The sequence below is a fragment of the Ornithodoros turicata genome, chromosome 6, assembly GCF_037126465.1.
Source record: "Ornithodoros turicata isolate Travis chromosome 6, ASM3712646v1, whole genome shotgun sequence".
NCBI lineage: Eukaryota > Metazoa > Arthropoda > Arachnida > Ixodida > Argasidae > Ornithodoros > Ornithodoros turicata.
In genome coordinates this window covers 54,134,224-54,159,739 of record NC_088206.1, presented here as the reverse complement: position 1 = coordinate 54,159,739, position 25,516 = coordinate 54,134,224, and the positions used below count along the sequence as shown (strand labels likewise).

General features: G+C 46.1%; 1 protein-coding gene across 1 annotated transcript; it reads left to right on the top strand.

Moving 5' to 3' along the window:
• The first annotated feature begins 7,189 nt into the window (after positions 1-7,189).
• Positions 7,190-7,705, top strand: LOC135398639 (alpha-crystallin A chain-like). The gene has a single exon (XM_064630024.1). It carries the CDS (start codon positions 7,190-7,192, stop codon positions 7,703-7,705), a length of 516 nt encoding a protein of 171 aa, XP_064486094.1.
• Positions 7,706-25,516: the final 17,811 nt, after the last annotated feature.

The window sequence follows — 25,516 nt, the reverse complement described above, 5'->3', positions numbered from 1 at the left end:
TTGTCCGCAGCAACAGTGAAAAACTCGCAATCTACGAGTAGAATAGTTGTCGCATGCGCATGCTGCCGCAAACACGGTATAACTGCGCCCCAAACTCGCCCTTCTTCCCGAAAAGTCAAATGCAGGACAATTTTAGGATATGAGTCAGTATATTCTATATTTAGTAGTATTTATAAAGTATTTACAAGAATAAATACCCGAAAATTGGTATTTGAATATAATTATACATACATTTTTCTAGTCTGTATTTAAATACAAAATATAAATACACGTACTTATTTATATTTTAAATAGTATTTTAATTACGATGTATTTAAGTACTGCCCATCCCTGGTTCATAGTCAGTACCTGTGTCAGTTTGCAGGAGCAAAACGTCTAGTGAAAGACAACTGAAAGCATCGCCTGTACTGTGCTTGCCTTGTTCGACTGGCGTTTACCGTTCGCTGCGGTAGGTTCTTCAAAAGTTGTACAAAGCGCTGGTGATAAGATGTACCTTGTAATGCTTCCTAGAACCCGAAAGCTATACTGTTGATGAAAACGGAGTAAAGGGGATCTGAAAAGGGGGTGTCGAAAGAGCAGTGCACCCATATACACGTAAAATACACATATCCAAAAGCGATGTAATTCTATCGAGCGTGACACATTTTGTCCACTTTAGTCGAAATTCTTTACTCGATGCATAATGTAACAACCATAGATTGAGAAGTTACCAGTCAAAAAAGAACTCGTTACAAGTTAAGTTACCGTGTGAAAAATGTAACTAAGTTAATAACGAAGTTTTTCAGCTTGAAATGTAACTCGCAGTTACTGAGTTACTTTAAAAAAAGAACGAGTTACTTCCAAGTTACTTCGGACACAAAATAGCATTACGCAGGCGCAGCGCGCGTGAGCGGGCGACGGACATCTCGGTGCAGGACATCTCGGTGCGGACATCTCGGTGCAGGGGCATTTCGGTGCAAGACATCTCGGTGCACGGACATCTCGGTGCACGGACATTTCGGTGCACGGACATTTCGGTGCGCGGACACTTCGGTGCACGGACATCTCGGTGCACGGACATCTCGGTGCACGGACATCTCGGTGCACGGACATTTCGGTGCACGGGCAACAGGGAAGAAAAAGACGAAAAGGGTGTTGGGGCTGTGTCATAGCGCTGAAAGTGATGATTTGCGTGGTATCTCTAGCAAATAATTATTAGTGCACCGGCAAACATACATTGCAAGCATAAAGACAATTATGCAGCAAGTTTTGCACATTCGTAAAATGTGCAAACGCGGATTCGATATTATGGCGTCTAAAAGTACTAAAACAAAGACGAAGGACGACACGCACAGGTACCGCTACCTGTGTATCTCGTCCTTCGTCTTTGTTTTAGAGCTTTTATCCGTCATATATTAAAAACAGGCCCAACTTGATGTTTTACGTCGATATCCTTGTTCATTTGAATATAGAGGGTGTCTTTAAAAAGTGTATTTAAACCGTGTCTTTAACAACGACAAGATGCTCTGCATGAACAAAAGAGAGAGGGAGAGAGAGAGACGTTGGAGCGCTCTCTGGTACTTTTCGTGTCTTGCGCGTTTTCTTTTTTTTTTTTCTTGTACCAAAAGTAAAAGTCTACGTGAGGCGCACGTCGCTGAGAAACAATTGGGATGCCCGATTAATTAATAAAGTGCGATTAAAACGTTACTGGAGGTTAGGACACGCGGCTGGAAATAACACCCAGCAAATTTCATCGCGAAGGGCGCCTCGTTTGTTTTTGTTTTTTAACCCTCGGTGAGTGGTGCTCGATTCCCCCAATTTAAACTCCCCCGTCCCGATTCCTCCGCCACGAAACAACCGGCTCATCTCCACCGCCCCGATGCACCCGTCGTATTTCCCCCGTCTTAGTCTAAACACTTTTTCATCTCTTATTTTTAAATAGCGAGGCTAAAGCGTATCATGTCTATATGCCGCAAAAATGCAGAATTTTGTTGTGGAACTCGATCACTGCGTTAGTGCTTGTTTTGATATGAACGCCGCTATTGGGGTAGGGTTACCACATCGCGGCGGTGAAACACTCCACGTCATCGTCGTCATTTACGTTGTTGTTACAACCTCTTAATTTGCACTTCGTCCCTAAAGCGCACAATTAAAAAGATACATACGAGTCGAAGATCTATGGACTCGTAATTGCGTATAACGGGATCCGGAAAGAATGTGTCTGCAAAAAGTGTCCCCGGAAGGAAAGTCTCCGGGAAGGATGACCCCGGAGAAAATGTCCCCATAAGGAGGGCTACGGGTGAACGGTATGAAAAAATGTCCTCGGACCCCAATATAACTAAGTACTGACTTCTAAGTACTGACTGCCGGTAATGAGATGAAGTACCTTTTCGGATTGTGTGCCTTTGTTTTTAATTAATTTATTTATTATTTACAAACCCAAAAGACCACGAAGGCCATTACATGAGTGAAAAAGAGAAGCAATACAACACAATGTCAATGCTTATATGAGATTATTAATCGTTTTTCATTAATTTGGTAAGATTCTTCATTTTTTTGCGAATGCGATGGAAATCCACTGTTGGGTCTGCACTAAACATGTGACGCTGTAACGACGTGAAACGACGACTAAACATGTGACGCATACACCGAAATGTCCGTGCACCGAGATGTCCGCGCACCGAAATGTCCGTGCAGCGGGATGTCCGCGCACCGAGATATCCGTGCACCGAAATATCCGCGCACCGAAATGTCCGCGCACCGAGATGCCCGTGCACCGAGATGTCCGCACCGAATTGTCCCACACCGAATTGTCCTCTCCCTGTTTGTAAACAAATGATGTCATAGTGTTCGACAGCGCCACAAATTTGTTTGAATTGAACAAGGTCGCGCCCGAAAGCCACGTCTTGGGGGGATTACGATATGGTCCCTTAAAGGGACGCGACCCTCTGTCCTGCTTTTCTTTCAATGGGAGGCAGCGAACAAGTGCCCGTTCGTGGAACCCAGCCCTCTCCTTTCGATTTGTTTCGGTTTCAGTCTGTCTACCAATGTCATGATGACGTTTCTCTGGTAGAGGTCTATTCGAACGCTTTGCATGTTACTCCCTGTAGGCGCACAATGGTTCAGCTTCATTTTAATGGCAGCGGTTCTTACTTCCTGAATAAAATACTGTCATTGATTGAATATCACGTTTTATGGCAAAAAATGCCACGAAGGAACTGGAAAGAAAACAAGAAAATATATGGACGCGAGTGAAAAGCGAGTTAAAAGTAACTTGGAACTTAACTTAAGTTACTTTGGCAAAGTTACCTGAAAATGGAACGAGTTCCTCTGAAAGTTACCGCGGCGCAAAAGTACCGAGTGAAGTTACAAGTTACCAAAAAAAGGAACTTAGATACAGTAACGAGTTACCTCGAACTCTGGTAAAAACCCTGAGACCAGGGAACACGAAGGGACACACACAACGCGAAGTCTCAAATACGAAGACAGAACACGAAGTCTCCCCAGCTCGCTTGCTTCTTAGCCATTTTTTCTTTACTCGAGCTTGTTCTTACACACAGATAAAATGTGTACAGTTGCCTTTATAGCGAAAATAAGGCACGATAGGCTGAACGCATCGATCGTTAAAGAAGCATTCCTTTGGAATTTTAATAGCGACTCCTATATTGCAGGAAAGAGACTGTCACAGGGGATGCCGTATTGTGTCTGGGAAATACCTCCGATAATTTGCTCTCTTTTGACATTGCTTATCGCTGTCCCTGACAAAACGGGCACAAGGACATTTAGAGAGGACAGACAACAATCGTTATCTATGCGGCGATACAACATAAGAGCTCTATTCGTAGATGCATGGGGGAGGGGGGGGGGAGTATACGGATAAAGTGCTGTAGTTTACCGCGTAGAACGGGCGCCCATGAAAGTTAGCGGAATTTGAAAAAAATGCCCGATGTATAGTAACTCCGATGTATTACGCGCAGTGGCGTAGCCAAGGGGGGACTCGGGGAGCTTGAGCCCCCCCCCCCCCTTAACTGTCACGGGCCAACCCACGCAAACTCGCGAAGAAAAACGGCATATGCGGGGGGATCTATTGTGACGATCGTGAATGTTCCTGCAGTTCCCGGCGTCTATCTGACCAACAGTCTTGAATAGCTTTGAAATTCAACTACCTCCCTCTTAGCTATTACATTTACGCTAGCTATTACATAACACGCACTGCCTCTTCGGGAGGCTTTTCACAAATACACGCGTTATACATAGGAAGATGCGGTACACCCACGTCCGCGCAGGTAAAGCGTTGCTGGTGAACTTTATCTGCACACACCCTGCATACATCCACCAGCAGATGATAATGTAGTTGACACATTCAGACGATGACGATGCCTGAACTAGAAATATACAGGGACAGGAAGAAAAATATTGCGAAAGAGGGACTCTCAGATGACTAAATACTGGATTCGTTCCTGATCGTCCGTATTTCACTTTCGTGCACAAAAACACTAAGCAACGCAAAGATAACTTGAAAACGTTCTCAAAGGAGGAAGTTCGTAGGGCAGATCGTGTCGTCTGCTACACCTCCTTCGCGTCGTCTGCAATCGCTCGTCCTCTTGCGTGGACTGGGGTGGAGGGGCAAACAGATGGTGATTCATATATTCGGAGATGTAAGCATTATCGAAAATGCGTCCTGCGATATGTCTATCGTGTTCTGCGTGGCCTTCGTGAGTTACGGAACAAGAGGAGCGATAGTGTGAAATCGTATTGGCAAATACAGTGAACCCTCGTTAATATGACCACCACCGTTCTCGCAGATTTTGGTCATAAAGCGAATTGTCATACTAACGAGAAACGCACAATCCGCTGACCTCAGAGACCGCTTTGTTCCGGCCATTCTTAGGTGCACAACAGCAGCAGCAGCAGCATCGTGTGACCTGGTCTCGTGGTCACTGCTGTTACTACAGTGCTTTGGCAGTCCCAAAAAGCGCAATGAGTCACTCCGAGGTCAACAACATCAGGAGTCATCCCAAACCTTGGCGTCCTACTTCCAACACGTGTCACCCTCTGCCTGATGTATGTGTGTAGCCTCTCCCTGGGGCTACTCTGCGGGTCATGTGACATGGTCATAATAACGAGAAGATAATACCTTTGTTTGATCCTACTTGTGACAAAAATATCAGTCATAGTCCGATAAGCGGATTGTCATACAAACGAGATGGATTTACATGGCGGCGGAATGGTTGCCAAGAAAAACGGTCATAAAGTGAGTATGTCATATTATCGGGGGTTATATTAACAAGGGTTCACGGTATGTTGTAAACCTGACATACATTGCGAACTGAAGGTCCGCCGGTCCGCGCCTTTGTGTACCTGTGTACGTATTTCATGCGCGTATTTCACGTATTATACGTATTTCATGCGTGGCCGAGGACGGTAGCAATGAGGGGGAGGTGAACATTGCTTCCATGCACCATGTGTCGAAGATTTCCGGTGCACGTCAAAGGACCCCAGGTGGTGATTCCTTCGGGAATCTAAACGCTTTGGAACTCTCTGATACCTCATATATGACTGTCTGCACAACGATTAGTGAAGGAAATTTGGAAGGAAGTGAAATTTTCTGTATTTCTTCATAATTTTCTGTGTCTGCTGCTTTTATGTTCCTGTTGTTTGTTCGTTTGTCTGCTTTTGGGAATAGCAAGTCTACATCATAGCTACCCTTTCTCTTCTGTTTTCTCTTTTTTCTAACAGCATTAAGAATATCCCCCCCCCCCCCCCACACACACACACGCACCAGGTGGTCCAAATCATCCGCAGTCCTACCCTGCGGCATGCACGTGCAACATGTCGCCACACTGGGCAGACAAATCTTACGATCTACACAAGTTACCTGAGTTGTCCGAAGCAGTGCGATGAAATTACCTACATTTACGTCGCGAATAGTGTAATAGCTTCAGCAACAGCGTTGCCAGCACTTGCGACACTGCCAGACATTACATAGTGTGTCAAAAAAAGTGCTGAGCGAAATCCTTTCGTACTATTCGAAGCAATGGATCGTAAAAAAAAAAAAAAGAAAAAGAAAAAGATAGGGAAATGGCGTTACGTCCCTGGGAGGGGGGAGGGGAGGGCGGAGCATGTCATATTAAAAATCACATCACGTAGAAATTGCTTGCTGGCTTGCTAAACGGCTCATAGTTATTCGAGATTGTGCTGGCAACGCTGGTCAGCGTTACGCTGTTATTTAGTAATTCCAGGCATTAAGTCGCGAGACAACTGTGACCCTGTTATGTGCACCGTAAAATGTAAATTGAACGACGTGAATGGTTATAAGAAAAAAGTGTAATTGATAGTTTTTGTAATAGATTTTACGCCGTGTTGGATCATACTGAGTAGAACTAGAATTTTATACTTATTATATTGGTGGGACTTACTTCAGCTCACATGCAAAAGAGAAGTAAATCACATCACGGTACTATGTAACAAGAAAATGGTATAGCATCAAGGATCAAGGTGACGGTCTGCCGCACGAGTTCTAATTCACGATGTCTTGGCAAAATATGGTATCTTACTTGTAATATAATTAATGAACAAAAGAGAGGAAGACAGTAAAACGCGTTTATCCTCCAGTGTACTGCGCATTATAAAAGCGAGCACACTGAAGCTTTTATCACATTGCACGTCTCATGCTCCACATTGTCCCATGCACAGAATGAACATGAGGTGCATCGTTTCGACGAGTTCACAATTTTCGTGCTCTAACAATACCGTATCTAAAGCCACCAAATTTGTAACCAGTCGATGTGGACAATTTGGAGCGGTGTTCGTTCTCTTCTTTTCGTCTGCTCCGCCTCTCCCGCGTCGTCTGCTATCGCGGTCCGCTGTTTCCTTTACGACCACACGACACATTACCTGTCACACTGGCATTGAAAACAATTCTCATAAGGTAAACAATACATTTTAATCTCCAGGACAAATACAATCGCATCGACACTAAAAGAACGACAACGAACATTTTTTACGCCCTCGCTGCTTCGAGAAGCTTCCCGGTTCATCGCGTACGTCGGCGCACACGTGATCTCGTCACCGCCAATGAGCGGGTGCGTTTCGCTTTCTCAGGCTGGAATGTTCTCCGTCTTTCTCGGCGAAGCAGAAACCAATATAAAAGCGACGGAGCGCAACGGGAGCGGCAGATCACATTGAGACGAGTTCAGTTTCGAAAACAATGGCTGTTTGCCCACGCATCCTGCATGACTTCTGCCGTCCAATGGACATCGCAGATTGCTTGTTTGAGGGCACCTTTGTTCCGGGGATCTTGGACAGAGATCTGTTTTCATCCCCTGCTTATCATCGCCGGTACTTCGTGGCTCCGTTTGGAAAGGACGACGTTAACCTCGGGAGGTCGCCCTCTCATGAAGTCAGCTGTACATCGGACAAGTTCGCTCTGAATCTCGACGTCAGGAATTTCGCACCGGAAGAGATCTCAGTGAAGACGACAGAAAACAGAGTCGAAATCCATGCCAAGCACGAAGAGAAATCCGACGACCACGGCTACGTTCTTCGAGAATTCACGCGGCGATATGCTCTTCCGGAAGATGTGGACCCTGAGACTGTGACATGCAACATGTCTGCCAAGGGAGTTCTCACACTTAAAGCACCGAGGAAGAAAGCCGTCAAAGAAGCAAAGACTATTCCGATTGCCGTGGAACACGCGAAGAAAGATGCCGTGACAGAGAAGTAATCATGAGCGGAAGATGGTTGTAAATATACGTAGATTGTATAAATGAGTGACTATGAGTGTAAATTATACTTGTAAATAAATCTGTCGAGAAGGCACATACTGCCACTAGTTGTCTCACGCTTAATGTCGTTTTGTAATCATCTGAACTAATGAATAGCACTGGCAGCTATTTCCTCCACGTCACTACTGGCTGCTTTGCGCTCTTGTAATCCTTCTGCGTGAAATAAGATCAGATACATGCAACATACTAATAGAAGTTAACACTATCGAGAAATTTAAAATGTGGAAGGCAATTGGTATACAGTAAAAAGGCTAAGAAATGAAAGAGTTGACTGGTACAGACGTTAAAAAGTATGTTGATACATTTAGAACACTTTATGGATTGGCCTTCAAAGGGATGACTTTTCTCTTTTTGAAGTTAAGGTTTCCTTTTTTAAAGTCTGTATTGGCCCACAGTAGGCGTTGCATTTCAATATGTCCGTCTCCCAGCCTGCTTCTCTTACTTCGAAAAGAATGTCCTTCGTCGAATAGAGCTTGCACTGGACCGATAAGTTGTCAAGTCATCAGCTGTGGTACAAGAAAGAATGTGATCTCAGAACTCAACCTGTAACTGTAAGTGGCACTGCTACCGAGATGATATGTGATTCCCTTACGAAAAAAGAAAAAAAGGCGAACAAGGGTAGCACTGGTCACTTGTAGAGGGACATATTTTAAAATTCGTTAGCGCCGCGAAGCAACTGTGGCTATGAGCGGCGTACAGACGTGGACAGATGGAGAGAGCACAGCAGGAAGGAGTGGGGGATAGAGGGTGTTATTATGCGTCCTGGGCCGACTTCAAGGGTTACTGTGCCGACATTCGTCTGGAAAGTCTGCCGGAAAGCCCAAGGAAAACCTGAGACGGCACAGCCGGTGCGGGGATTGGGACATGTCTATCTTTACATAATATTCACGAAATTGTCTGTGTCCTCAAGTGAAATAACCTGAATTCGTGTGAGGTACATCCTTCTCCTCCCGGGATAGCAAACCACCGGGGAGGTAAATTCAAGACCAGGGTCAGAACACAGCACCAGAAGACGGGTTCCATAGGAAGGTCAACAGGAATGAAGACACCATGGAAAGAAGTGAGATTGAATGTTATTTAAAAACAGACAAACAAAGAAAAAATACTTAGTAAAACCTCGATTTGTGAACGGTGGACGTTCTTGAAAAAAAAAAAAAAGGTCATAATAGAATAGAATAGAATAGAAGTAGAAGAAAAAATGAAAACGGAGATCGTGGGATTCATACATCCATGTTTGGAATGAGAAAGGGGAACTGTGTCGTCCCAACAGGACACCATTCCTAAAGTGGGGAAATTCGTAAGTCGAGCGTTGACTGTATAGTACCTTGTACAACGTACCGAAAAGTATTTGAAATACAGTATACAAATACGCTTCGGGAAAAGTATTGAGTTATAAATTGTAAAGTACACAGTGTAGCCTTTATGGGTCGTGTATGATTCCTTCGCCTCTCATGTCACTCGTCTCGCATCCCCGTGCCGTTTGCCCCGCGTGTCAAGTCCCCCTGTGCCAACTTCCCTGCATTGATTCCCCAGAAAGGAGAGAAAGGAAGGAAGCAGAGCACCACCCTGCACCCTCTGTGGACTGTGGTCCACTTAGAACTTGTGCCGCGATTCATTTGAGGTCATCAAGGGCCACTTAACAATGCCTTTTTGGGCGGTACACTTCAGAATTCCATGAGCACCTTTTCGATGAATTTTTGTCCAATCATAAGAAGAAAGCAATGTTATACCTTGGGCTTAAAAGTGCTACGGGATGACCACGACTTTACTTCGCCATGAAGATCCTCAAGAGCCAGAGGGGGAAGGACGTTGCCATACTTCGTGGGTGCAGGATCAATCTGCAGCGTCGCAACAAGAACGGAACGATTGCGTGGCGGTGTTCTACACCAGCGGCTGTGGAGCCATGGCGGAAGGCAACAACACTGTCAAGAACCCTAGGTCCGCGACGAAGCTACAAGCAGGGTAGCCCTGCTACAGTTGTCCAGCGGTGGAAGAGAACGGAAGCGGATGAAGAAATCCTGGAGCTCGAGCAATGCCTGAGCCGTGGGGTGTTAAACCTTATGCCGAGTTGCACAACAAAATTCTCTTTTGTGGGTTATAGACTTGACCCGGTTTGATGTTCACGATTTTGTAATAAAAGATGAAAAAGTGACTGGAAAGGTGAGGCGGGTTTCAATCGCAGCACCAGCTGTGCTGCCTGAGGCTTTCCCTGGATTTTCCCGCACACTTTCCAGACGAATATCACCATAGTTCCCTCTGAAGTCGGCCCAAGACTCATACTATCCCCTACTTCTTCCTGCTGTCCTCTCTCCGTCTGTACATGTCTGTACACAGTTGCTTCGCGGCGCAACCATGAAATATAAAAGAATTAAGAAGTTTTGAGAATTTTCTGAAGCGTACGAACTTTCAGAAGAGCACGGTTTGTTAGCTTCATCATTCGCGTTACACTGCCTTAAATCTGGTGTGTGGTGTGTTGAGATTTCGGCTCACGTTACAGAACACCCAGGTGGGTAAAATAAATCAACAGACAGGTCACTGTGGCGTCGCTTATCATCAAAGTTGTCTCGTGACGTAAAACCACGAATAAAGACGAGAGCTTATCATCGCTTTACGTGTATGTGTTATCGATAAAGCTTCCTTATTTATAAACGATCGCTTATAAATGATGATGATGGTTGCAGTTTTTATGTCGCACGAGCAACTAAGGAATCAACAAGAAAACAACAACGACCTCCGACTACCATCAACCTGGACACCAAATCACGGCCGAGAACCCGCACTAGACCTGTACATTAAACAAGTAAGCAACGACATCCTTCGCGGTATTTCCCAAAGCTCGCGTGGTCACAACCTCACTAAAACACAACGTGACATCATCAATGCGCTAGCTGACAGAGATGATATCATTATCAAGCCCGCAGATAAGGGTGGGAGTATCGTCATCTGGCCCACAGATAAATATATCTCTGAAGCACATAGGCAACTCAACAATACGCAACACTACCTCAAACTGGACCATGACCCAACAAAGGAGTACACGGCGCTAATAACCCATACCATACAGGACCTCCACGAACGAAAGCTCATCACACGTGATGACCTCAGATATCTCACCCCATCAAACACAGACGCAGGTCGTTTCTATTTACTGCCCAAAATCCACAAGGTACACGCCAACGAGCTCTATACGGCTGACATCCCCGGCAGGCCAATTGTATCTAATAACAACACACCAACAGAAAGACTCTCGAAATTCCTGGACCACTATTTAAACCATATTCCGACAACACTGCCATCGCATGTGCAAGACACACCCCACCTCCTCAGAATAATCAGAGATATAAACAACACTCGTACATTTGGTAGGGACACAATACTAGCCACGCTGGATGTGACATCACTGTATACTAACATCCCACACAACGACGGAATCACAGCCCTCTGCAATACCCTTTCTACTACAAACACCAGAAAAGACACGGAAACCATACTCGCTCTAATGGACTTGGTTCTTAAACTGAACTACTTCGAGTTCAATGGTGAATACTACCTACAAGTACACGGTACAAGTATGGGCACACCTGTTGCACCCACATACGCAAATATCTTCATGGGGTTCCTAGAAAACAAAGTTCTCAGCGCCCTCTCATTAAAACCCACGGTGTACCTTCGATACATCGATGATATACTGATAATATGGGAACACGGGGAACATGAATTTCAAAAGTTCGTAGATCTACTGAACACCGCGCATAGCAACATAAAGTTCACATCACAACAGTCAACTCACTTAATTAACTTCCTCGACACCACGATATCACTAGACAACGGCAACCTCGTCACAACCCTGTACAAAAAGCCAACTGACAAACAACAATACCTTCACTTCAAGAGTCACCACCCGCGTCACTGTAAGGTTGGAATTCCTAATGGGCAGAGTGTAAGACTACGCAGAATTTGTTCAAACGACACAGATTACGCTGAGAAGCTTGACGAACTCTGCAGTACACTTGCCCAAAGGGACTATCCAGACTCCCTCCTAACCGAATTCCGTCGCAAGGCACTCACACTCGATCGAAACGAGGTTCTGGAAAACCGAAAAAATCCCGACGCGTGCCAAATAAGCTTCATCACAAGATATTCCAACGCACTTCCAAACATCAAAGCCATTCTACAGAAGCACGAGCCCCTCCTCCAAAGCAGTGACCGACTTAACAACATATTCACAAATCCCATACAGGTGACATACCGACGCGCAAGAAACCTGGCAGACTCCTTGGTCAATGCCAAAATCAGCAAAACGAGCGCCCCGTACACGGGAACACGACCCTGCAACCTCCCGCGCTGCAAAACATGCAAGCACGTTCAACACGCTAACTCCATCAAAAGCACTGCGAGCAATTACACCCACCCCGTTAACCACGCATTCACATGCACAAGCTCCAATGTTATATACTGCATTGAATGCGGCGACTGCTCTATGCAATACATTGGTGAAACCGGCCAACAAATGAACAACCGCCTTACCGGACACAGAACCGACACGTCCAACAAACTCCCCAAAGCAGTCGCCGAACACTTTAACGTTCCTGGTCACAATTTTGACAACATTAAACTATATATTCTAGAAACCGGGTTTAGATCCACACGTGACAGACGTGATAGGGAGTCTTATCTCATATACAAGTTCAACGCTCTTCACCCGTCCGGTATCAACAAATCACAAGGCACCCTAGAAACACTTCACAAATAAAATATGCTTTTCCCATCTACCTCCATTATCATCTGTTATGTTCTGCATGGCCACTGCTTTCTGCTCTCTTTATTGCATGCCACAACTTTGTATTACAAATATATATTAAAAAAAAAAATTTGCTCGTTCTGGAATTTCCCCCAAGTAACCACTAACCTCCTTATCTTTCGCTATGCTTGCGAATTCTTGCCTGTTGTCCCGTTTCGTCCACGTGTTCGTGAACCTTCCATTTTTCTGTAACCGGTCTGTAGCCTAGATCACTACGTTCACATAATCCCCTCCACACTCTAACAAAGCAGCCATTCACTCCGGCCGTAAAAACCCGTACGGACCCTTTCTTCCCTCCGGGCTGTTGACCCACAATTCGCATGAACCTTTAAACACGTCACACCTAACCCTTTAAATACCATGCCAATGATGAGGACGGTGCCCAGAAGAAGAACAGTCTCTGTTCGAAATATCGGCGGCTTCTGTCCTGAGGCAACTCCCTTCCTACATCTCTACCGGTTCGCTGGATTTCTACCCATCTAAGGAATCAACTAAGGTAGTTCACCATATAACTAAGGTTTATAAATGAGGACGCTGTCCGTCCCTGCTGTGCTGGTGTCAAGGCAAAGGCGTCTCGCTACAAGGCCTGTCAGGGATCTGTCCAGGATTTTGATCTTGCGCCGTAATTTCGCGGGGGTGGTGTACCGCACCCACACGATCTGGCTACAGCTGTCTAATAGCGTCCTCGATAAACTTGCTCCGGAATTGCCCCGAAACCACAGTGGTGCGTGCCGCTCTACACTGGCGGTGCCCTGGGCGGAGGCATTATCGAACATGAAACTGCACTGCACTGGTGGATCTAATGGATACTAGCATGCGCCACCTAGAGATCTGTGCTCGTTGTGGTTCGTAGGCTGCGCGACCCGTAGCGAGAGGCACCTGGCGAGCGGCACCGATCGAATGCCATGCTGACGATGACTGTCTGCTGCTACTTCCTCGGCTACACCTGGCTATTTGCCGCTTCCGCCTTCCTCCGTGCTTCCGGCAATCGCGATGCTTCTTGGGATTGCACTCTGGCGCTCGGCCGATTTTCTTGGTGTGGGTTCGGGGCAACTCAGTGCTGCACTGAACGGGTGCACTCCTTTAATCGAGGATGTTCAGTGCGCACCAGTGCAGTTTATCGAGTATGGCAAGCCGCACCAGGTCGCACTGGGGCGCACCGGTGCAGTTTATCGAGGACGCTATATATTATAAACATATTTCCCCCCCATTCTTTTGGGCTGGGTGGGTATAGGGGATGGAAGTGCTGTTCCGAATGAACAAGCGCCAAGGCGTGTGTACGCCATATTCCTTATACGCACCGCGCATCACTTACTACTCTTCTCATGCATTGCATTGTACATACATGATAAATGATTTACACATCTTTGTTCCCATCCACTACAGTTCCCACGCGCATCTTGCCTCACAACACAATGTAGCAAAGGCAAACGGATGACACGTTTATGATGCATCTAACAAATACGCGCAGAGGATATGATCTTTCATCTTTGTGTTAAGGTTACAGTAACTTAGCAACTCGTCTTTGTAAAACCACCTGCGTGTAAACTGGAGACACATATTGTACGGTACAGGTTCCTGTTCCTGAGGCGAGTCAGACGAGCAAAATATGCGAGGGTCATTCCTTTATTAGTTTGCGTCTTTTAAGAGCAAACAGCCATTTCGTACAAAATCACTGTTCTACTGTTTGTTGAAAGCCACATTGCTGACGACACACACACATAAAGAGACGATGATGAGATATAGCTGATGCTGGGTATTGCTCACGATTATAACCAGGAAGTAGTACCAATTACGAGGAGGCCAACTGGTTTCGGAATGAGTATGAACCTAAGAAACTGAAACAATCTTTAGTGTATACGTTTACACACGATGTTCCAGCTAACATGAACGAAGATTTGAAAAGAGACGCAGCGCTCTGCGCAAGTGACACCAACTGAGTGTTGTTTGCGCAAGTAAAGCCAAATCAAATCAAACTGAATGTTGTTATCAGTCTTCTATCTTAGTCGCTAGAAATTTTGTTGTGAGTAATTAATTAATTAGACAAGAATAATTTGCTAGCTTTTAGAATATTGGTTTAAGGGCTGAAGTTCAATTGGTTGAGAAATGTCCGATTGGCATGTTTTCAACAGGCGAGGCACTGAGCGCAAAGACTCACTCAGCTGATGTGATGCGTTCATACTGCACAGATATAAGTTACCATGTTGTGTAAGAAGCACTGTATAATTTACACTGGCGAAATATGTTCATCTCTCGGTTTGATGTTGATGAGACAGTGTGCTAGTAGCTAAGCTGGAAACAGTATAGAATGCTATCACGTATAGTGGAGGGCATGTATACAGATGCGCTTTTCATCAAACGATAGATTCCGTCGTCTGCTTCTTATTTTGTGTGGCAAGCGACACAACATGGTTTGTAAATAAATTTGTATTGTTCTTCACTGGGTTGTAAATGCGTTCTGTTCAATAAAATGGATACGAAACTTTACGTGCTCTATGCAGACGACAACACATCCTGTATTATAGAGGTGCTTGCCTCAACGATCGAACGGCGGCGAACCGGAACTCAAATTGGGCACATGGGGTGATGTAGCATTTATTGAGCAATGTACAGTGAAGCTCGTTGGGCGAACATTTAGGTGTTTGTGAACTTTAGGCTTTGTGAGAAAGTATCGTCCGTATTTTATTTATTTATTTTATTTACAATACTGTTGATCCACATCTAGCGTCATTTACTTATTTTTTTAATGGCTTTTTTCCCGTCTTTATAATTCACTGGCTTGCACTGTGGCATTGAGGAGTGCTCAGTCACCCACAAGGTGTATATCGCTCGGTTTGCCAATCACGAACGATGCGCAGCTACCCAGGGCTGACGAGCCGCAAACACGGCGAAACACGTGTCCTCTGGTGCTGTCGCATCGTTCCATGAGTATCTATATCTATATATATATATATATATATGCTGGAAGAAAGGGGTTCGGGCGACCGCGAAATTAAATAGGTACTAACAAATGAGGCAGACAACGAAGATGTAGGAAGTAGAAAAAGGGGGGAGTTATTTATTTACTAGTGGAAAGTTAAGGGGGAAGTCAATGTTGCGGCGGAAGCTCCGCCTTCGTCAGGACTGAAGAATGACAAATGACACTTGGAGTTTTATACAGTGCTACAATGACGTCACAATCCCCGCCACCTGGCGGCCGTCAGCAGGTCAAGTACAAGAGAGTGGTTGAGTCATGTCTGGTGAAGAGGTCATCGTCCGGGAGGTGGGATGGAATCCAAGGGCTGTGGACTGTTGTTCTGCAAAGAAAAGGGGAACAAGCAGCAGTACACTATCTAAGCAGATAAGTTTCTTATTGTTGACAGTACACCAGGGTCCTCGTTTATGATAGATTGGAATTTGTAGATAAGGTAAGATTCGCGCTGTTCTCGGCACCGGTCGGAACTGAAGTTTGTTTGAAGAAGGAAAATTGAAACATCGTTAATTGAATGCCCTGGCTGGCTAAAATGGCGTGAAACTGGAAGATTCGGTTTTTTCGTCACGTCCGATCGGTGATTGTTAAATCTGATTCTGAATGCGGTTTTTGTCTGGCCCACGTACTGTGCTTTGCATGCGTTACATTGAAGGAGATAGATAACGTTGGTTGAATTACAGTCTAGGTTTGCTCTAATTGTCACTCTGAAGTGAGAAATAGTACTTTCGGCTATGGTGGTGTTTTGCATTGATTTGCATATTTGACATCTGCGGCCTTCACATGGGTGACAACCGATTGGTGAATCATTTGGTTCGTTGATTTTAGAATGAACTAAGCTATCTAGCAGATTGCGTGCGCGCCTGTAGGTGACACGAGGTGCCTGCGGAAAAATTTCCTTTGTGCGCTCGGATTGCTGAAGTATGCTATAGTGTCGATTCAGTGTACCCTTAATGTTTGGGATATTTCCAGCAAATGTTACGATCAGGTTGATAGCGTCCTCTTTTGTGCTATTTTTTCGCGTACCGAATAGTGACTGGCGCTCTATTTTTCGGGCCCTGTTGAGAGCGTCTTTCACAAGGTTCGGTGGAAAATGGCGGTCAACGAATGTTTGTTGCAACTGATTTAGATTCCTGTCAAGATCGTCATCGTTCGAGCAGATTTTCCTGTACCGAAGGGCTTGGCTGTAAGGGATGGCAAGCTTTGTATGCCGTGGGTGACAGCTATGAAAGGACAAATACTGTTGGGAGTCAGTGGGCTTCCGGAATAGGTCAGTGCTTAGAACTCCGTCTTGTAGTCTTACCTGAACATCTAGGAAGTTAACAGTTGCAGTTGAATACGTGTGGGTGAACTTAATAGTGGGATGAAATTGGTTGAGATCATTTATGAATTCTATGAGGTCCCTTTCTGAATGTTGCCAGATCATAAATATATCATCCAGGTAGCGTTTGTAAAGTGCCGGCTTTCGCTCACGTCCTTCCAGAAATTTTTCTTCCAAAGTTCCCATGAATATATTTGCATAAGTATAGGCGCCATTTTAGTGCCCATAGCCGTGCCGCTGATTTGGAGGTAGTGCTGACTGTCAAATTCGAAGTTATTGTTTTTAAGGATTAGGTTTACTAGCTTGGACAGGGCAAGTGGGTCGATAGGACTGTGTCCGGCGTATCTAGAAAGAGCTGTCTCAACTGCAATAATGCCGTCTTCGTGGGGAATATTAGTGTAGAGGGACGAGACATCTAATGTAACTAGGAAACTTGATGTTGGGGGCTGGCACTGATTTAGTATTTGAAGGAAATGGTTAGTGTCTTTGATGTAGGACGGTAGTTGTGGGGGTATGTCCTTGAGGACGTGATCTACAAAGCTGGATATCTTTTCTGTGGCTGTACCATTAGTGTTTGTAAAGTGCCGGCTTTCGCTCACGTCCTTCCAGAAATTTTTCTTCCAAAGTTCCCATGAATATATCCCACCAGAAAGAAAGCTGTTGTCTTCCTCCACGTCTCAATGGAAAATCTCATTTTTGTACAGCCAGGAAACCACGTGAAAACAAGAGGACATCACGAAACCCGCTGCCATGGCAGGTACAGTGTCACCCTGTACCTGCCACAATCAACACAACAATCTCAACACAACAATCTTGTGCGCAATCATATCATGATCCGTGACGAGAAGCGCATCTTGCGTGAATCCTACAATCTCAGAACAGAACTTCACCGCATAGCACGTTATCCGCAAACAATTGACACGAATGATAGGATTACCCCTTCTGCTTCGAAGAGCGAGGGGGCGTATAGCAATTTGGATATGTGATACTTGCTATAAGAATGCCTCTGTTCCCCTCTCTCTTCAAATCGGAAGCGATAAGCATATCATTCGTGTCTGTAGTTGGCGCACAACATGCTATGCGGCGAAGTTTTGTTCCGAGAGTGGAGGCTCTGCGCAGATGGTCACACAGCGAACGAACAGCGTTCTCCAACAGTCGGTAACACTGGCAAAAATCCTCGTTTGGCATTTCAAACGATACCCATGATAAATGTGGAGTCAGAGGCGCAGTAGTAAAGGCACGTACGGCAATAGAAGCGGCCGCAACTCTTTCTAACAAACTCCGAAGTTCGCCACTATCTTTCCTTGAACTTCTCTGGGTGGATAAATGTTGCGCAACGTCATTTTGACGTCACGGAACTTCTGCCAAAAGCTGCATTTTCCCTTTCCTTGAACTTTGGTGTGATTGACAACAAGGGCCGTCACGTGGGCCAGGGAAACTGTCCTACGGCTGTCTTTCCTCATATCTCCCGAATTATTTACATTGGTGAAATCAGCAAACACACCATCCCCCCCGAGCAACCGAAACGTCATTTTGACGTCATGAAATATTTCAAAGTGCGCGCGTCTCGGTAGCCTTGACCTGAGGTTTGATTGACAGTCAGGAACGCTCACGTGGTCCACGGAAAGCATCCAATGGTTGCCCTCCCTCCCATTTCTTGAACTTTCTTCGTGTTTCAAGATACGACGAGTCTAGCACCCCTGGTGGAAGCAATTCAGTATCCCGTCCCAAGCAGCAAAATGTACTGAAAGTCGAGTGCAATAGGGGTGGACGGTATGTGTCTTATCAATGTTCTTTAGTTTCAAGAGTCTGTTCAAGGCCTTCCACCTACCCGTCCACCCCTATTCACTCGACTTTAAGTACATTGTGCTGCTTGGGGTATCTCAGAATTCAACCAGGTTTCTGTAATAACTACAACATCCGGATTATATTGTAACAGCATGAGCTCTATCTTATCTATTTTCTTTACCATCCCAATCAGCAAAATGCACTGAAAGTCGAGTGCAATAGGGGTGGACGGGTAGATGAAAGACCTTGAACAGATTCATGAAACTAGAGAACATTGATAAGACACATACCGTCCACCCCTAATGCACTCGACTCCCAGTACATTGTGCTGCTTGGGATACTGCGGGCGTTGAGGGAGAGGAGCACAAAGTCACAGCGCATTACACACACAGCACGAAGCGCATTACAGTCAGTTTGAGGAAGTACGAGCCTGCCGCGTATTAGAGCGCAGAGTTCTTCTGTTATCAGTACTATGTTCCTTTGAGTGTTGCTAGAAAGCACATCTTCATATGGTACACTCTTCTTTATCGTGCTTATGCTCGTATTAAGCCACCGTATCGTCCGTAAACCACCATGTTACATGTTGATGTCAACAACGCGCTTCTTTCTGCTTGACATAGCGAACACAATGAGCGAAAAGCAATATTTCACCGGTCATACATTAGTGGAAAGTGCCTCGAAATCGACAACACGGATGTTGGGTAGCTGAAGTCGACTCGTCGACACGACGTCGAGCTTAGTTCGGACATAGCCTCCTATATACTTCCTAAGTATATAGGAGGCTATGGTTCGGATTAAAAGTGGATTAAAAGTGGTGACACGAGGACTAGATCCCGTAGTACGAGGATTAAAAGTGAAGGCACGAGGATTACATACGACTGGGAAAACTGTATTTTCCTACACTATAAAGAAATAGACTTTCTAGTCAGTAGCTTTAGCAGTTTCCCTCTCTCGTCCAGGGACATGCCAGGTTAAAATGCACAGCTCCAAAACGGATGTACGTAATTGTATTGAGCGTGACACATTTTCTCCACTTTCGTGGGAATGTCCACCCCACGCATGGGGGGGGGGGATCTAGAGGGGGGTTAGGATCTCCTGACCCCCAATTTCTCAATTTCTCAAACTCCATTTCTCAATTTCTGTCTTCACACAGACTTTAATTGACCTAGATCGTGTATCTACCATGCTGTCCAAGGCTGGATCCGCCCTTGACACTACGTGAAGTTGTTCTTATACAGAGAGAAAATGTGTGCAGCTGCGTTTGTCGCGAAAATAAGGCACAACAGGCTGTGCGCATCCTGCGTTAAAGGAGCGTTCGTCTCGAATTTTAATAGATATTCCCATATCTATACAAGTGAAGTCCTTAGAACTTTTTGCCGCATCCCCCTTCACGAAAGTGAAAAATAAATATTATTGTTATTATTATTATATTGCAGGAAAGGGACTGCCACAGGGGATGTCGTATTGTGCCCGGGAAACTTCTCGGATAATTTGCTCTATTTTAACATTGCTTATCGCTGTTCCTGTCATAACGGACAGAAGGACATCCAGAGAGGCCAGACAACCATTGTTATCTGTGCCGCGATACAACATAAGAGCTATATTCGCAGCTGTACGGGGAGTATTATGCGGATAAAGTGCCGTATTTTCCTGCGTATAATGCGCACCCACAAAAATTAGCGGAACTTGAAAAATGCCCGATGTGTAATGCGCATCGACTCATAACGTGCACCAAGAGGTGAAGCCACACATTTGTGCCGAGAAAGTGTAAATCTCATCTGTCCGCTCTTCGTGCACTCGTTCTAGCCGCCTATCCTTCATTTTATCCCCCTTTTCCCCGAAGATTGGACCTAATTGAACGTCTATGGCCCAGTTTCACCAAAGCCGATGAACATTTGAACGCAGATGAACGGTCCCTTAACTTGAATTTATACTGATTCTCCGCATGTGTGGCCGCGTACCCACATCCGGAGAATCTGCGCGAACGCGGCGCGGTAAACCCTTGCCGCTGAGCGGGAAAAGCCACCTCCGCTTTCCGCTTTTTGGCGATCGCGCAGTGCATGATTTTTAGCAGTATCCGCACATGCTCGGCCAATCAGGAAGTAAACGGAAGTTGCGTGACGTTCTTGGTTGCTTCTGTCCTCCCGCACAGAGCGCATACACGGCGTCGTTGACTGGAAGGTATGTTGCAGCGGTGCTCACGTTTTTCAACCGGCGAATTTATGAAGGAAATAAAATGCCATTGCTGCCCACATTATTGCAGCCTTGCAACCCTTTAACGGGTAGCTCGACAATTTTGTTGAGCATGTTCAAAACCGGCGTTCTCTGAGGAAGAAAGCGATTGAAGAGTGCCGACACCTACATTCTACTTCTGAAATAACGTTCTGTTGTTTGACTAAGTATTGTGACGATAGGTGTCCCGGGTGGCATCTAAAAAGAAAGACGACGATCGCGCGCCAAAAGTTACGGCGCTTAGGAGAACGGGCGTCTTTGTGCAGGACATTTATGCAGACAGAGATCAGGCAATGCATCCAAACTTTTTTTTGTAATAATATGGCCCTTGTAGCACATACAGAAAAAAAAAAAAAAACATCTCCCTTGTTTTATTGGGCTCTCTGCTAACACGCATTTCCGAACTCTACAAAATTGTCGAGGTGCCCGTTCAGGGCTAATGCAGTGAGTGAGAATTACATATAGCTTCGGTGGATGCTTCATGTTGTCATGTTGTTATTAGCTGTTTCTAAGGGTTGGTGGCATTGATTACCAGTCTATCAGGGTACTTGGGACCCATTGAGCTCACTGACATCCGATTTGTATAAATTTTCACAATTTCCACAAATTTGTGGAAATTTCTAAACGGAGTGTTGCAGCGACCTGGCGCTTGCAGTTTTACACTTTTATGACTTGTTGAAGCTTCATAAATGCATTAAAAAAATTATTTGACCGTGGGTTCTATTAGCGCCAGTTAAAGGGTTAAAATGACTTTTTGGGCCAACACTGGCATAAAATTTGGAAGTGCAGGTAAGTAAAGTGTAAGATATTGACTGTCATATTAAAGCTAAACATTGTTAGCAAGAAATGAATGCGCTATCGCCACAGTGAGTGAACCCAAAGCCTGCGTTTCTTGCGTCCTGTGATGTTGATTTCGCAGAAGCTCAGATGTAAAAACGGAAGTGTTCACTACAGTCAATCGCTCGACTTCGCTGTCGTTCGCCATCTTGTCGAACACTGTCTCAGAAGCCCTCGCGTTGGACGAGATCTCGCTGTGGATAGTCGCGGGAGGAGGCGGGGGCAGCAGGCATGCGCGCGGCAAGCGGTAGCGCACATCTCTACCGCGTGTGGGTACCGGGCCTAGTTTTAGCTGACTGTTACCGGGTCCCCGCTCCGCTTAGCCGGCCAGCGAGCACGCAACTGCGCATGCGCGCGACATGTGGCCGTTAGCGGGTGAGCGGAGCGGGGCTTCCGCTCCGCTGCCGCGCTGTCTGAGCGGAGCCAGAAGCGAGACTGTCGTTCTGCACTGCTGAAAAGCATGATCTTGAGGCCGAACCGTGAGGCCAGACAAAAATGTCGGCAGGAATGGGCGGTCCACAAACAGGTAGCTGAAGGCCCCAGCCCCGAAACAGTCCACCCTACTGTTTTGTGAAAGGCCCTGGCTCAAACGTACTTCCACGCTCTCCCAGATTGCGATATCATTGTGCTCCAACTACCGATCTCATCTGCTGATGTAGAGAGGACCTTCAGCAAGCTGGGAAGTTTGTTCCGGCCTCAACGCCAGCGCCTAAACCAGGAGGATGTAGCCGGGATGCTCCACATAACAACGATTGTGATTATGATTGGGGAGTTTCATCGCTTTTAATGCAGCTGATTAATCTTTTTGTTGAATGCTTTGAGATAGTATGTCTCCAACATTTTTGTGCTATGTGTGCGGCTGTATGCTTGTTGAGTGTACTGACGCTAGTAGTGGTAGATATAATATCTTACTTTTTCGGGTTAAACCCGATTCCGCCCGATAGTTCCCTCCCGACTCAGTTTCGGAACAATTCGGGTTAAAGACGATTTCTCCCCGAATGTTAATCACGTATTACGTAGTATCATGTATCACGTACACAGTTTAGCAGCAATCTGTACGCACGACCGATGAAGCTATTATCTGCTTGTAACAATAAACTGTGCCAATCACATTTAATGTTACATCTGTGCTGTTTGTGACTATAAATCGGACTATAAATGCAGGTTTGACCAATATGTGGATCTTTAACCATGGGCCGCTTGCTCGACAGAAAGCAAAAAAGTAACCTGATAATACCCGATTGTATAAATATACCCGATTTCACCCCGATTTTCAGATTTAAAAGGAGCGCCCGATTCCCCCCCACCCACCCAATAAAAAATCCGAGAAGGGTATCTAACCCGAAAAAGTCAGACCCAGGTACACACGAACCGAGCTAGCAAAATAAAGCTTATTTAATATTACGAACCTCTATAACGCTTCTGTGTTGCAGTGTCTGCGTAGATTTGCGACCTTGCCGTTTACTATATAGGCGGAATTGGGAGAGATCGTAAGTTATGTATGTGCCTATCGTTGACGCGCAAAAACGCGGAATTTCCAATATTTTAGCGCAGAATTTGTTTTTTTTTTATAACGGAAAACTAGGATCCTGCTAATTACAGACCTGTTTTGATTAATAACGGCACCTCTTGAACAGTTCGGTTTAAACTGTTGTAACCTGTAAGAATATTTGCACGATATGCACGATCTTATGTCCTATCTCTCTCTCTCTCTCTGCGTATCTGTATCGTCTGCTTCTCAACCATTACCCACGGCCCCGCGTGAGAAGAGTGACCTGAAGATGAAAGTTGTGAACGTCGCTTGTGTGCAAAACCTCACATCCGGACGATTTCTACGGATGTCTGGTTCACGTTCCAGTATTCCACGATACACCAACCGCGCAGCTTCGACGATAAAGCACACATTTCAGATGGCCACGACTGCCACATGCATAGGTGGGCATTTTGGTGAAACCTCACTCGCCCTCACCCTCACGGCCCTCACGGGCACATGCCCTCACTCGCCCTCACCCTCACCGCCCTCACGAGCATAGGCCCTCACTCGCCCTCACCCTCACGGCCCTCATGGGCACATGCCCTCACTCGCCCTCACCCTCACGGCCCTCACGGGCACATGCCCTCACTCGCCCTCACCCTCACCGCCCTCATGAGCACAGGCCCTCACTCGCCCTCACGGCCCTCATGGGCACATGCCCTCACTCGCCCTCACCCTCACGGCCCTCACGGGCACATGCCCTCACCCTCACGGCATTCACAAACGCAAGTCCTGAGGGTCTTACCCTCATAAGGTCTCCTGTGAGAGCACTCATGAGGTCTGAGGGGCGCCAGGTCTCTGTGAGTGAAGTCACTGGTGAGGCGGCCTGAGGTGTGTAGGCTCAGTATAAGGGCATTCAGAAATGAGGTCAAATGACGCATACCAGACGTGCGCAAATTAAATTATGAAGGCATTGATGATATGGTTCCAGCGACACAACCACCGGCTGTGTACACTTTAAAGGGCTGGTGTGCACGTATTTAGCAATTTCGTCTATGTCACACAGGGAAAACAGCAAAGCGTCCCGAGCTGACTGATTACTTGGCGATATGGTTCCAGCGACCCAACTACAGGCAGGGTGCACTTTAAAGGGCTGGTGTGCACGTTTTTACAAATTTAGTCTGTGTCGTGCTGGGAACACAGCAAAGCGTCCTGAGCTGATTGATTACTTCGTGATATGGTTCCAGTGACCGAACTACTGGCAGGGTGCACTTTAAAGGGCTGGTGTGCACGTTTTTAGCAATTTCGTCTACGTCGGGCTGGGAACACAGCGAAGCGTCCTGAGCTGACTGATGACTAGGTAATATGGTTCCAGCGACCCAACTACAGGCAGGGTGCACTTTAAAGGGCTGGTGTGCCCGTTTTCAGCAATTTCGTGTACATCGCGCTGGGAGCAGAACAAAGTCTCCAGAGCTGACAGATTACTTCGTGAAATGGTTCCAGCGACCCAACTACCGGCAGGGTGCACTTTGAAGGGCTGGTGTGCACGTTTTTACAAATTTAGTCTGTGTCGTGCTAGGAACACAGCAAAGCGTCCTGAGCTGATTGATTACTTCGTGATATGGTTCCAGTGACCGAACTACTGGCAGGGTGCACTTTAAAGGGCTGGTGTGCACGTTTTTACAGATTTAGTCTATGTCGCGCTGGGAACACAGCGAAGCGTCCTGAGCTGAGTGATTACTTGGTGATATGGTTCCAGCGACCCAACTAGCGCCAGGGTGCACTTTGAAGGCGCTGGTGTGCCCGTTTTCAGCAATTTCGTGTACATCGCGCTTGGAGCAGAACAAAGTCTCCAGAGCTGACTGATTACTTCGTGATATGGTTCCAGCGACCCAACTACCGGCAGGGTGCACTTTGAAGGCGCTGGTGTGCCCGTTTTTAGCAATTTCGTCTACGTCGCGCTGGGAAGACAGCAAATCGTCCTGAGCTGACTGATTACTTGGCGATATGGTTCCATCGACCCATATACGGGCAGGGTGCTCTTTAAAAGGCTGGTGTGCCCGTTTTTAGAAATTTCGTCTACTTCGCGCTGGGAACATGAACTGGCTGATTACTTTGTGGTATGGTTCCAGCGACGCAACTGCCGAGAGCGTGCACTTTAAAGGGTAGGTGTGCCGGTTTTTAGCAATTACGTCTATGTCGCGCTGGGAACACAGCAAAGCCCAGGACACTTGGCTATGTTCCCAGCGCGACGTAGACGAAATTGGTAAAAAACGTGCACACCAGCCCTTTAAAGAGCACTCTGCCTGCAGTTGGGTCACTGGACCCA

What these genes read in the sequence shown, in the direction of transcription:
- LOC135398639 (XM_064630024.1), top strand. Translation starts at nt 7,190, where the DNA reads ATGGCTGTTTGCCCACGCATCCTGCATGACTTCTGCCGTCCAATGGAC.